Here is a 13,829-nt window from a genome sequence, read left to right on the forward strand (position 1 = left end):
TGAAATGCTTTTGCAAGTTGGATATCATTACATCAACATTACATAATAGATGGGGATACATACAAAAGGCATACAAAGCCACACGAATACAACAATACATCATATACAAGGTCAACATCCGACTACGGATGAAACATAAACAGAAACTCAAACGACATCCACCCTGCTAGCCCAGGCTGCCGACCTAGAACCTATCCCCTGATCGAAGAAGAAGCAGAAGAAGAACTCCAAAACAAGCAAACATCGCTCTCACGTCATGATCATTGCATAACCTGTACCTGCAACTGTTGTTGTAGTAATCTGTGAGCCACGAGGACTCAGCAATCCCATTACCATGGGTATCAAGACTAGCAAAGCTTAATGGGAAAGGAAGGGGTAAAGTGGTGAGGTTGCAGCAGCGACTAAGCATATATGGTGGCTAACATACGCAAATAAGAGCGAGAAGAGAGCAAGCGGAACGGTCGTGAAGCTAGCAATGATCAAGAGGTGATCCTGAACACCTACTTACGTCAAACATAACCCAAAAACCATGTTCACTTCCCGGACACCGCCGAAAAGAGACCATCACGGCTACACACACGGTTGATGCGTTTTAATTCGGATCTGGTGTCAAGTTATTTACAACCGGACATTAACAAATTCCCATCTGCCACATAACCGCGGGCACGGCTTTCGAAAGTTTATACCCTGCAGGGGTGTCCCAACTTAGCCCATGATAAGCTCTCGCGATCAATGAAGGATATACCTTCTCCCGAGAAGACCCGATTAGACTCGGAATCCCGGTTTACAACACATTTTGACAATGGTAAAACAAGACCAGCAAAGCCGCCCGATGTGCCGACAAATCCCGATAGGAGCTGCACATATCTCATTCTCAAGGAAACACCGGATGAGACTATCTACGAGTAAAACCAACCCTCAAGTTGCCCCGAGGTGGCCCCGCGGGCAGCTCAGTTTGGACCAACACTCGAAGGAGCACTGGCCCAGGGGGGCTAAAATAAAGATGACCCTCGGGCTCCGGAAACCCAAGGGAAAAAGGGCTAGGTGAGGCAAATGGTAAAACCAATGTTGGGCCTTGCTGGAGGAGTTTTATTCAAAGCGAACTGTCAAGGGGGTCCCATAAATCACCCAACCGCGTAAGGAACGCAAAATCCAGGAACATAACACCGGTATGACGGAAACTAGGGCGGCAAGAGTGGAACAAAACACCAGGCATAAGGCCGAGTCTTCCACCCTTTACCAAGTATATAGATGCATTAATAATATAAGAGATATTGTGATATCCCAACATAATCATGTCCATCATGGGGCAATCTTCAACTTCACCTGCAACTAACAACGCTATAAGAGGGGCTGAGCAAAAGCGGTAACATAGCCAAGCAATGGTTTGCTAGGAAGGGTGAAAAAGGTTAGAGGCTGACATGGAAAACTGGGAGGCTTGAAGAGCAAGCGATAGGTAGCGCGGCAAAGCGATAGAACGAAGCAACTAGCATAGCAATGATAGTATTGAGATCTAGGGTAGCGGTTATCTTGCCTGAAATCCCGCTAGGAAGAAGAACGAGTCCATGAAGAAGACGAACGGAAGAAGTCGAATGAATCCTCACAACTCCGGAACGAAACCGAAGCTAACGAGAGAAGCAAACCGGAAAGAAGCATACAACATGGTAAATGCACAAGCATAAACATGGCATGATGCACAAACAAGTATGATGCATGTCCGGTTTAATGAGGCATGGCATGGCAATATGCACAAACAACACTACAAGTAAGTGGAGCTCAATATGCAACAAGTTAAATATTGACGAAACACCACATTGACATATTTAGTTTAATCTCATTTCAGCTACCAAACAAAATTAAATGTTGTTAAACATGGCAAGGGGTGAAGCATAATAAAACTAACTATTTAGGCAAGTTTAAATGAGGCCGGAACAACAAACAACAATTCCGGAAAATCCCCATATGCATATTTTAGATTCGGTACTGTTCTGCCCTAAACCATATTTTAAGGTTGTTAAACAGGAAAATAAACTGGACCATGTTAAACTAGGCATTTTTGCACCCCATTTACATATAAAGTTTATTTAAAACCGAGCTACGGTTATTTAGTTATGAAATAAATTATTTCAGCATGGCATTTAAGCAAATTTAAACAAACAACATTTTAAACATTTTAAACAGGGGTGAAAGTTGCAAATTGTGAAACTAGACAAAATTCTAAGCATTTTACATATATAAAGTTTTTACATATGATGCACTGTTAAAGAGTTATTATGTGCATGATGTAAGAGGGTTTTTCTGTAAAACTGTAAATCGCTGGATAAAGCTAAAATCACATATCTGAAAAAAAACAGACACATGCCGAATCTGGTTGAACTGCTGGGCTAACAGAGAGGAGGGCTCTGGGCGCTCACCCATGGGCTTCAGCCCATTAGTGGAGGAGGAGGCCGGTTGAAAGGGGAGGCAGAGGCTTGGCTTCGGCTGGGCCTGGCGCTGGCTGCGGTCAACGGAAGCAGGGGATCGATCTGGACTTGGCGCTGGTCGTTGTCCTCGCGTGCTCGCACGCAGAAGCAGGGGAATGGCGCACCGGCTCGATGCAGAGGAGGCAGCAGACGGCGGGGCGCGGGGAGATCGATTTCGTCCGGATCCGGCCGGACTTGGTCGCGGACGGCGCTAGGATGAGGAGGACGCCGGCCTTGGCGCGATGACGACGAGGCGGCCGACGGCTGGGAAACCCCGGCGTGGACGAGCCAACTCCGAAGGCCGACGAGGACGCCCGGGGAACGAGGCAAGCTCAGGCGCAGCCATGGCGTGGTGGAGGAGTTCCTGGAGAGGGAGAGGGAGGTTACGGGGAGGAGAGAACAGAGCAGAAGAGAAGATGAAGGGCAGGGGCGTCGCGACCTGGTTCTGCTGCGGGGTCGACGGGGCACGGTCCAGGTGGCTGGGACGCCGGCGTGAGGAGGCTCGGGGTGGCACGAGGCCGAGGGATGGAGGCGTTCGTCTTGGGCAGCGAGAGGAAGCACAAGGAGGCGCCATGGACGAGCTCCTGCTCGTTTCGACGGACAGCGGGCGAGGAACTCGGGCGCCTCGAGCACAAGATCGAGCAGGGAGGTGCTGCGGCTGGCTGATGCGGTTTGGACTGCTCGTGGATGGGCGCGCGCGATGAGGGAGGTGGTCGGAGGCTACAGGATGTAGGCTGAGAGGAATTTTGGATTGGGGCTCGGGCATCTGGAACGAGGAGGAGGGAGAGTGCTGGTTGGGTGAATCGGGCAGGGGAGATCCCGAGGGGGGATTCGGTGGAGTGGCGGCGGCGTGGGGATGGATGGGACATTGCTCCTAAAATTTAGGGTTAGGGGTCTATTTATAGCAAGGGTTAGCTTAGGGCTACCTAGTCCCTCCGATCGAAATTAGACGGTCGAAGATAAATGGCTTAGGGGAGTCCAACAAATAAACACAGATGTTTTAGGGATGTTGGGGGATGATCCGGACCCATTGATAATGACAGAGCGGGTCGGGTTCGGAACAACTTTCGGACGCACGCGAGGGGTTTGAGTAAAGAGTAGAGGGGTCAAATGGCCAGACAAGAGGGAATCGAAAACCCGGTTAGACTCGGATCGGTCAACGAAGGCAAGGGGGAAACGCGGCAACTACGAACGACTACGAGTTTAAAACATGACGGCAACGGAGTGCCGATGCAATGCGAATAATGCGATGATGAAATGCAAGACATGAACAAAATGCAAAACAAAAAAAACAAAAATCCAACCACGGATGAAAATAACATATCGCATCTCCGGAAAAGGCAAGAGTTGGAGTTACGAATATGGAAATTTGTATCCGGGGCGTTACACCATGCCTCCTTTGTGAACAGAGGAGGGGAACGGGGGCGCGGTGGGTTGGCCTGGCCAGCTAGCTGGGCCAAGGCTCTGGGAAGGGAGATATTTTACCCTTTTATTCTTTTATTTGTTTTCTTCTATTTTGTTTTTCGCTTTTGCAAATTGTTAGGCCCCAAAAGACTTTTGTAATACATGGAATTGTGCCCCATAAATAAGTTGCAATAATTAGCACTGGCACAAAACGGTTTGGTATCTAAATAAAATAGTTCAATATTTTATAATTTATAAAAGGCAGTTAATTAATTGTTTAAGCCACTGTTTTAATTATTTAAGTGCATTTAAACCTTTTATAAAAATGTGATTTCTTCACGAATATTAGTTATGGAATATTAGCAACATTATGAGCATTTTAGTTTTGACATTTTGAAAACTTTAAATTTTGACTTTAATTTAAACTTGAATTTGAACCGAACGGAATCAAAACGGGATCTAGCAACAGTAAAAACGATGACATGGCACCATTTGCAGGGAATTAATATAGCTTAATTATTCGGGCGTTACAGTGTGCCTGTTCTACTCCACCTTCGCGACGAGGATTAGGCACTGTTAAGGCAGGGGCACGCCCAACACGTGTTGGATGTTCGATTTGATGTGGCTGGTGGTGACCGTGCTCCAGATGCATAGTGTGAGGACGTTGTTGGCCATGGTGGCTGACCTTGTTTGACTGGCGGCGGTGCTCGAACCCAGTAGTAGCCGCTTCGCCACCCAGAGGTCCAGCATGTCGACGCCGTCGGTCATCGCGTGCTCCTCCTCCCGCTCCATCTGCAAACGATGGTGTTTGGACATGGTAGTAGCGCCATCTCCCCGCGGCACCGTGCTCCACGCACACACCTGGCTCCTCCATCTCAACCTCCTCGGCCATCCAGTCCCCTCGGGACCCCTCTTCTCCACGCCACCTCCACCACGCACGCCACCGGGAATACCCCGCCGCCCCCTCCTCCTTCTCCTCTACCTCCGACAACATCCTTCTCCCTTGGTGAGAGCGGTGACGAGACTGCAACACGAGCGAGAGAGAGGGGGTGAGATGGGAAAAACGAGACAATGGGATTAGACAGAGGCACTCGACATGAAGGAGGCAAAGCGGTCGTTCGCGTGTGGCTAGTTGGTAGCAAATGATTTTTTATGTGGCAACCCAGCAGTTGCCGTGCAAACAGTTTAATCGCAACGACAGTGTTCGATCTGAAACATCAAAAATATGATGTCAGATTTTTTAACCATTGGGGAGCAATTGGCCCACTTGGCAACGCAATACAATTTTGTTGCGAGCAGGACCCGGGAGCAACTAACTAAGGAGCGTTCATTCCCAACCCCCACAAGGGTCACTTGGGGATGGGCCACTGCCATGTGTCGCGCTTTAGGCGCTTCCTCCATATTTTTTTACGCACGCGTTTTCGGCTTTTAAATTATTTTTTTTGCCTTTTCGATTTTACACCTGTCTTCCTTAGCTTTTTGACTAAAGTTTTTTTTAAGTTTATTTTGCTCAAAAAATGTGTCTTTTGGCGAGAGGCACGGTTTTGCTTTCATGGGAGGGGTGATTTTGCTTCCTGAGAGGCATGGTCGTGCCTCTTGGAAATGAAAAGAAACATGTTTTCTTTTTTTTCTTTCATTTGCGCGAGGCACGGTTTTGTTTCCGCGAGAGGCACGGCCGTGCCTCTCGGAAACGAAAAAACACGTTTTTTTCTTTTGCGAGAGGCACGGTTTTGCTCCCGCAAGAGACACGTGCCTCTCGAAAACGAAAAAAATATATGTTTTTTTCTTTTTTTCTTTCATGAGAGGCACGGTTTTGCTTCAACGAGAGACACGGTTCTGCTTCCGCGAGGCCGTGCCTCTCGGAAACGGAAAAACACGGTTCTTTTTTTTTTGTGAGATGCACTATTTTGCTTTCGCGAGAGGCATGGCCGTGCCTATCATAAACGGTTTTCAGAAAGGGGAAAAAGTGCTCCCGGTCCGGTTTTTTGTTTTTTTTGGAAAAAAATCATCAAAACATATCAACATGAGATCTAGTTTTAAAGATCTCGACGCGAGAATTCAACGGTGAAAACAGTTCAAGATTTGAATGCACAGTTTAAGAGATAAATTGTTTTGAATAAACAGGTCTACAAGAAAAGAGAAAACTCTCCAGTCACGATAAGTGACGCGTCACTCTGAAAAGGTGGAAGCGATCTTTCGAAGAGTATATACTCCTTAATTTCAGCAGGACCCCGCAACGCAACACCCACCCATAAAAATTGTGTTACAGGCCCGCTCCTCAGCAATCGGGATCCGGCTTACCTGCGCCCCGCGCGTGGGCCCATCCATGCTCCCACTTCATTCTACGACTGTTTTTTTTTCTAATCTAACCATCCTCCAGATTTTAACTGAATGAGTTTGGATTTTTTTTTTCCAATTAAATCAAGTCACGTACTAGAGCACGGATGGGTGCACCGTGCGCGGCGCGGGGCGTAGGCAAGTCTCGTCCCAGCAACCGTGCGTCCGCGCCTACGTTACCTTCCTCTCTCCGCTGCGCACGCGGCCTCCAGAAGCTTCCGCCCTCCTCCTCCTTCTCCTCCTCGTCGGCCGCCACCGACCCGACGCGTCCATATATCCTTCCTTCCCTTCCCTTCCCTACCGACGTGGAGAAGAGGAGATCAAGGCGTACTCGGGCGGATCAGGGATCGGCGATGGATTTCGAGCTGCGGAGCGCGCGGGAGAAGCTGGAGAGGGAGCAGCGGGAGCGGATGCAGCGCGCTAAGGCCAAAGCCGACCGCGAGCGCCGCGCCAAGGCCGAGGCCGCGCGCCGCCGCGACGCGCTCGAGGCCTCAAACAGGGAGCGCCGCCTCGACGCCGCCCGGGCGCAGGAAGAGGTAATTCCGCGAGGCCGTGCCTCTCGGAAACGGAAAAACACGGTTCTCTTTTTTTTGTGAGATGCACTATTTTGCTTTCGCGAGAGGCATGGCCGTGCCTATCATAAACGGTTTTCAGAAAGGGGAAAAAGTGCTCCCGGTCCGGTTTTTTGTTTTTTTTTGGAAAAAAATCATCAAAACATATCAACATGAGATCTAGTTTTAAAGATCTCGACGCGAGAATTCAACGGTGAAAACAGTTCAAGATTTGAATGCACAGTTTAAGAGATAAATTGTTTTGAATAAACAGGTCTACAAGAAAAGAGAAAACTCTCCAGTCACGATAAGTGACGCGTCACTCTGAAAAGGTGGAAGCGATCTTTCGAAGAGTATATACTCCTTAATTTCAGCAGGACCCCGCAACGCAACACCCACCCATAAAAATTGTGTTACAGGCCCGCTCCTCAGCAATCGGGATCCGGCTTACCTGCGCCCCGCGCGTGGGCCCATCCATGCTCCCACTTCATTCTACGACTGTTTTTTTTTTCTAATCTAACCATCCTCCAGATTTTAACTGAATGAGTTCGGATTTTTTTTTTCCAATTAAATCAAGTCACGTACTAGAGCACGGATGGGTGCACCGTGCGCGGCGCGGGGCGTAGGCAAGTCTCGTCCCAGCAACCGTGCGTCCGCGCCTACGTTACCTTCCTCTCTCCGCTGCGCACGCGGCCTCCAGAAGCTTCCGCCCTCCTCCTCCTTCTCCTCCTCGTCGGCCGCCACCGACCCGACGCGTCCATATATCCTTCCTTCCCTTCCCTTCCCTACCGACGTGGAGAAGAGGAGATCAAGGCGTACTCGGGCGGATCAGGGATCGGCGATGGATTTCGAGCTGCGGAGCGCGCGGGAGAAGCTGGAGAGGGAGCAGCGGGAGCGGATGCAGCGCGCTAAGGCCAAAGCCGACCGCGAGCGCCGCGCCAAGGCCGAGGCCGCGCGCCGCCGCGACGCGCTCGAGGCCTCAAACAGGGAGCGCCGCCTCGACGCCGCCCGGGCGCAGGAAGAGGTAATTCCCCCCCCCCCCCCCCCCCCCCCCTCCCCTACCCTACCCTGCACACCTAACCCTCGTCTCATCCATCTCGTATGCTCAGAATCATGGCCGCTGTCTTAGCCTTCGGTGGTCGACCGCGATTACAAGTTTAATTTTGTCCTCCGCCAAATGAACATAGATGCTCCTCCCGAATCTGACTCCTAAACCCAGAAAGGAAACCCTCGATTTGGTCCTCGGTTTTGTTCCAACTAGAATGTCAACCCAGGTATCTGCCCACGTTCAGACAAGACATGGATTGTTCAATCGTGCCTGTTTCCCTTCCCTCTTTAGAAAAACCATGATCTCGACTCCCAACCACTTCATTAATCCTTCGGGGCCTTGTCGACGATATGTTTTGATTTTGCATTGTCCAATTATACTTCTTGGTGTTCATGATAAGATAACAATTTCTCTCAAGTGTCTACTACTCTTACCTTATGATGATGTTTCACTGGGTGCTGATGATGAACTTCTTTCTATCTAGGCTGACCAGAAAATGGAAGAGGTGATGCAACTAGGAAAGGGGATCTCTTTTTCACACATGTTTGAAGCACTGCGATATGACGGTCCAGGGGATAAGATTAAGCTGCCACCATCTTCTTTCAAGGATTTATCCGATCAAGGAGCGCTTGACAAAGGTCCCATGTACTTCAGGCTGTCCAAGGTTAGGGACAGAGTTCCAGGTGCCTCTCCAGATCAAGACGCCGAGGAGGCAACCTGCTGTGGCGTTCTTGAATTCACTGCAAGGGAAGGCTCTGCACAACTCCCACCACATGTCTGGAACAATTTGTTTCAGAGTGACATCCCAGATGTTCCTTTGATTGAGGTTTTGTATGCAAGTTTGCCCAAAGGGACATATGCGAAACTTAAGCCGGAAGGAGTGGGATTCTCGGATCTCCCTAACCATAGAGCTGTCCTTGAAACGGCACTGCGCAATCACGCAACGCTATCTGAAAATGATGTTGTCATGGTCAACTACGGACAACTGCAGTATAAGTTGAAGGTTCTTGAGTTGAAGCCCGCATCAAGTGTTTCTGTGCTGGAGACGGATGTTGAAGTTGACATTGAGGGACCAGATTCAGTTTTCGACAATGAAGAAAATCAACATGTGCTTGTGCCGCTCGAGACTGGGAAGGTCGAATCTGGAGCTGTGGAAGAAGGGAAGTTCAGGTACTACAAATTTTCTGTCGAGGAAGGTGTGGCTGAGAAAGTTGTGTCTGGTTGTGCAAATATTGAGGTTAAGATAGAGTCTGATACAAGTGGCGGTGACACTGATATTTATGTTTCAAGGCATCCTTTAGTATTCCCAACTCAGCACCGTCATGAGTGGTCATCTCATGAGATGGGATCTAAGGTTCTTATACTCAAACCAAAGGATGCTACTTTGGTCAGTGGCCTTTACAGTGTTGGGGTTTACGGTTTCAAGGGCACAGCGAAGTTTCAACTTTCTGTAGCTATTAAGGATGTTATTGATACCCAAAGGATTGGTGAACAGGGTAGTGTGTCATCAACCGTCAATGGTGACTCAGTGGTTTGTAAGAACTGCAAACGTCATATATCTAGCCGGACCTCAGTACTTCATGAGGCATACTGTGTGAGGCACAATGTTATTTGCATGCATGATGGATGTGGAGTAGTTCTTCGTAAGGAAGCAGCAGCAGATCATGTGCATTGCAATAAGTGTGGACAAGCTTTCCAGCAGAGAGAAATGGAGAAGCACATGAAAGTCTTCCATGAGCCGCTGAACTGCCCCTGCGGGGTAGTTCTAGAAAAGGAAGAAATGGTATGCCTTGACTCATCCTATTTATTATCTTCTGCTCTTACAACAGATGAACTTTTCAGCTCTTGCAGTTCTATCAAGATTTATCTATTTTCAGCAGTATATGATAATGTGTTATTTCCATCTTACATTTTCAACACCAATCTATTTTCAGCAGTCAACTTGTATCGCTGATATTCTTCACTCATTTCGTACGGCAAAGCCTACATATGCCAAACGACTAACTTGCTTTGTTCTTTAATGTCAGGTCAAACATCAATCCTCAACCTGCCCATTTCGCTTGATTGTGTGCCGTTTCTGTGGCGACACGGTTCAAGCTGGTGGACAGCCGCTGGATGTTCGAGATCGGCTTCGAAACATGTGCGAACATGAGAGTATCTGTGGATCCAGGACTGCACCATGCGACTCTTGTGGGCGATCGGTCATGCTTAAGGAGATGGACATTCATGCAATTGCTGTCCATCAAAAGAGCTGATTTTTATAACCCTACGGACCGAGCCTCTGTACTGCATATATGTTGGTATTCGTTAAATCTCCCATTGTTTGCTAGTCCATGGAAAACAGTGGCGCGGTGGTGTCCGTTATCTGTTTGTATCTTCCTTCTGTATACATATTATTTAATAGTCTACTCCTTTTTTGACACTAGACTAGTCAAAAAACGTCTTACTGGGACGGAGGGAGTACTTAGACTTAAACAACATTTCCGTAACTTCCTTCCCAGGAATAAATATCCACAAATTTGTGTAGCAACTTCAAAGATAGTGGTAACTTTTGTGGCAAGTAGGCGGCTACCAATGTACTCCCTCTGATGCCACAACTAGTCCAGAAATGAAAATGTGTCAGCATCCCAGTTAGAGCAACTCTAGTGAAGTCGTCGTAATAACCATATGCATGATGACTTTAGGCCAGTCTAGCGGAACGGAGTTATTATCTTGTTTCATTGTCATCTTGTTTCATTGTCATACTTCTTACTTTAGCCGAAAAGGCCATTCTGGCAGACTTGCGAGCCAACATTTTTTAAGGTTGCGAGGGGATCTTTGGAGTGCATTTATATCAAAAACGGTTTGATCTGAACTGACATTTTCTCTCTCGTCGTTCTTCCCGTGAGTGACCAGATGGGATAGCCCTTCTAAGAAGTCGCCAAGCAGAATTATTTACTCTATGAGCAATAATTTTGTTTTCCCAACCTGATTAAGACTGAGGATTTCCTGGTCTCTAACTGCTTTATTTTTTTGAAAAGAACATAGAAACTTTATTCATTTGCAATAACAAGTCATCGTTTATGAGGAGGGATACAATTTCGCTCAAGGGCTCCTCAAACCAGTTCAAAGATGAAGAAAATCTAGCTAACTTAGCAAGTTCATGTGTGACCCTATTTGCTTCTCTATTATGATGCTCAAATTTAGTAATAGGAAGTCACATGCTAAAAAATAACAATTGTCAAACACTGCCGCCGCTGTACTAGATGACCGTCCTCCATTGTTCATGGTTTCGATGACCTCAATGTTATCTGAGTTAATAACTAAGCGGTTACAGCCTGCCCTTTGAGCAATAGATAGACCATATCTAAGTGTCATAGCTTCAACCGTCAGAATGTCCATGCACCAATGAATTCTCCAATTCCCCCTTGCAATGAATTTTCCTTTATCATCACCAGCCGTTCCCCTGAGCCGGTCATGATCAAAAGAAGCATCCACATTAAGTTTTACAAACCCCCTTGGTCTTTTCATCGTAGCCTTTGGTGATATAGCCAAAACATAGTTTAATGTAATTGCACGAATTCCCATGGCGATTTGGTTAGCATCTTGGGTTTTCTCTTTATGGACCAGTTTTCGCCTCTCCCACCATAAATACCAAGTTGAAATTGCAATTAATTCACGGACATTTCGAATACCCAAGATCGTAAGCTCCCATTTAGGCATAGAAAGCAAAAATTCAAGCACCGCCTCACCAGCATAATCAATTTCGCACGCTCTTTTAGTGACCTGATCTAGACCCAGTTTTTTTCAAACCTCCTTTGCTTTATGACACTGAAATAATATATGCTTTGTATCCTCTGATCCAAAGGAACATGCCGGACAATTGGGGGTAACCTTTATATGTCTATTCGTCAAATTAACTCTACAGGAGAGGGTATCATGCAGTGTGCGCCAAATGAAAATTTTAACGTTCGATGGACAAGATAATTTCCAAATCTCACTCCAAATGGGATTGATAGTCATATGTCCCATATCATCGGTTCTTCTTAATTTTCCCCCGTATTGGTGTTCCCATTGCACTGCATAGGCTGATCAAACAGAAAAAGTTCCATTCTTTGAATAGCTCCAAGCGACAAAATCCGACATATCATGTTGTGATAAAGGAATTGCAAGGATCCTTTGTGCATCAACTGGCAAGAACATTTGTGTAACCAAATTTTCGTCCCAATTACTAGTAGCAGGATCAATTAAATCAGATACCCTTGAGATCAAATTACTCCCTTTCGGTGTGATTACTTTTCTATTCGCACAATTAGGAATCCAAGCATCTTCCCAAATATCAATGTTGTGACCATTTTCAGCACGCCAAATATAACCAAGATTTAGACAATTAACCCCTGCCATAATACTTTGCCAAGTAAAAGAAGAGCCCTTTTTAGCTTTGTATTTAATAAATCACCATTTGAGAAATATTTAGCTCTCAACACGGTGGCACATAAGAAATCTGGATTCTCAATAATACGCTGCGCTTGTTTTGCCAGCATTGCTAGGTTGAAACAATGAATATCCCGGAATCCCATGCCCCCTTGATTTTTGGGTACACACATTTTCCACGAAGCCATCCAATGCATCCGCTTCTGATTATCCTCGTTCCCCCACCAAAATTGAGATATCGCATCAGTGATTCCCTTATAATTTTTTTAGGAATTTTAAAGACGGACATCGCATAGGTGGGGATAGCTTGTATAACAGATTTCAGGAGGATTTCCTTCCTTCCTGCGGATAAAAGTTTTTCTTTCCATCCACTTATCTTCATGATGACACGGTCAATCAAATACTGAAAACAGCCAGATTTATCCATACCCACATTAGCCAGTAACCCCAGATATTTATCATTGAGAGCTTCAGTCATGATATTGAGTGTTGTACATAGTTGCTCCTTGATTTCCACTTTTGTATTGGGGCTGAAAAATATACTTGATTTATCAACACTGATCAATTGCCCCGATGCTTTACAATACGAGTCCAGAATGGTTTTCAAAGCCTCTGCATTGTGAATACTTGCCTTCATCAGGATCAATGAGTCATCCGCAAAAAGAAGATTCGTAATCGGTGGTGCCTCTCTACACACTTTCACACCTTCAATTTTCTCACTTTCCTCCGCATGTGACAAGAGAGCACACAACCCCTCACTACATAGCAAAAATAAATAAGGTGATAACGGATCTCCTTGTCGTGACCCTCTGGAAGGCTTAAAACTCTCAGTTTCTTTCGAATTAAATCTAACATGATAATCAACAGTAGAAACACATTGCATGATAAAATTGACCCAACTCTCTTGGAAGCCTAATTTCAACATGATCTCCTTCAGAAAAACCCACTCCACTCGGTCATAAGCTTTATGCATATCAAGTTTGATCGCGCACAATCCTTCCTTTCCATCCCTTTTATTTTTTGTTTTGTGAAAACATTCATAAGCCACTAAAATATTATCAGTAATCATTCGTCCAGGTACAAAAGCACTCTGTGTCGGGCTAATAATTTCTGGAAGGAAAACCTTCAATCGAGCCGCCACCATTTTGGATATAACCTTGTACACAACATTACACAGGCTAATTGGTCTGAACTGAGTTACCTTATCTGGTGAATTAATCTTCGGGATCATCACTATCGCAGTATCATTCCAGCCTTTCGGGATAGTGCATGTATTCACGGCTTGCAACACTTCTTGGACGAGATCATCCCCAGCATAGGCCAAAATCTTTTATAAAAAATAACATGGAGTCCGTCAGGGTCCAGGGCCTTTAAATCTCCTATATCAAAAAGGGCTTTTCGGACATCATCAACCGTATAAGGTGCCAGGAGGGCATTATTCATATCATCTGACACTATTTTCCTAACGAGGGACAAAACTTCCATACTCGGCTGCCCCACTTCAGAGGTAAAAAGTTTTGAGAAATAACTCCTAATATGATTCTTTAATTCCACTCCTTGTCGCCAAACACCAGTATCATCAAGAAGTTTTTTAATGTTATTTCTTTTCTTCCT

The 13,829-nt window shown here is 46.3% G+C and overlaps 1 protein-coding gene across 1 annotated transcript; it reads left to right on the forward strand.

The window, feature by feature from the left end:
• Positions 1-7,379: 7,379 nt before the first annotated feature.
• On the forward strand, positions 7,380-10,224 carry LOC123132636 (uncharacterized). The gene is made up of 3 exons (XM_044552473.1): positions 7,380-7,778; positions 8,287-9,585; positions 9,830-10,224. The coding sequence occupies exons 1-3, from the start codon at positions 7,596-7,598 to the stop codon at positions 10,055-10,057; spliced, it is 1,710 nt and encodes a 569-aa protein (XP_044408408.1). The 5' UTR covers positions 7,380-7,595; the 3' UTR covers positions 10,058-10,224.
• Positions 10,225-13,829: the final 3,605 nt, after the last annotated feature.

Source organism: Triticum aestivum, chromosome 1B (assembly GCF_018294505.1).
Source record: "Triticum aestivum cultivar Chinese Spring chromosome 1B, IWGSC CS RefSeq v2.1, whole genome shotgun sequence".
Taxonomy (NCBI): domain Eukaryota; kingdom Viridiplantae; phylum Streptophyta; class Magnoliopsida; order Poales; family Poaceae; genus Triticum; species Triticum aestivum.

Bases quoted from the DNA above. Each gene is read 5' to 3' on its own strand.
- LOC123132636 (XM_044552473.1), top strand. From the start codon at position 7,596: ATGGATTTCGAGCTGCGGAGCGCGCGGGAGAAGCTGGAGAGGGAGCAG. The intron at 7,779-8,286 runs GTAATTCCCCCC...CTTTCTATCTAG, and splicing joins CCGCCCGGGCGCAGGAAGAG to GCTGACCAGAAAATGGAAGA. The intron at 9,586-9,829 runs GTATGCCTTGAC...CTTTAATGTCAG, and splicing joins TTCTAGAAAAGGAAGAAATG to GTCAAACATCAATCCTCAAC.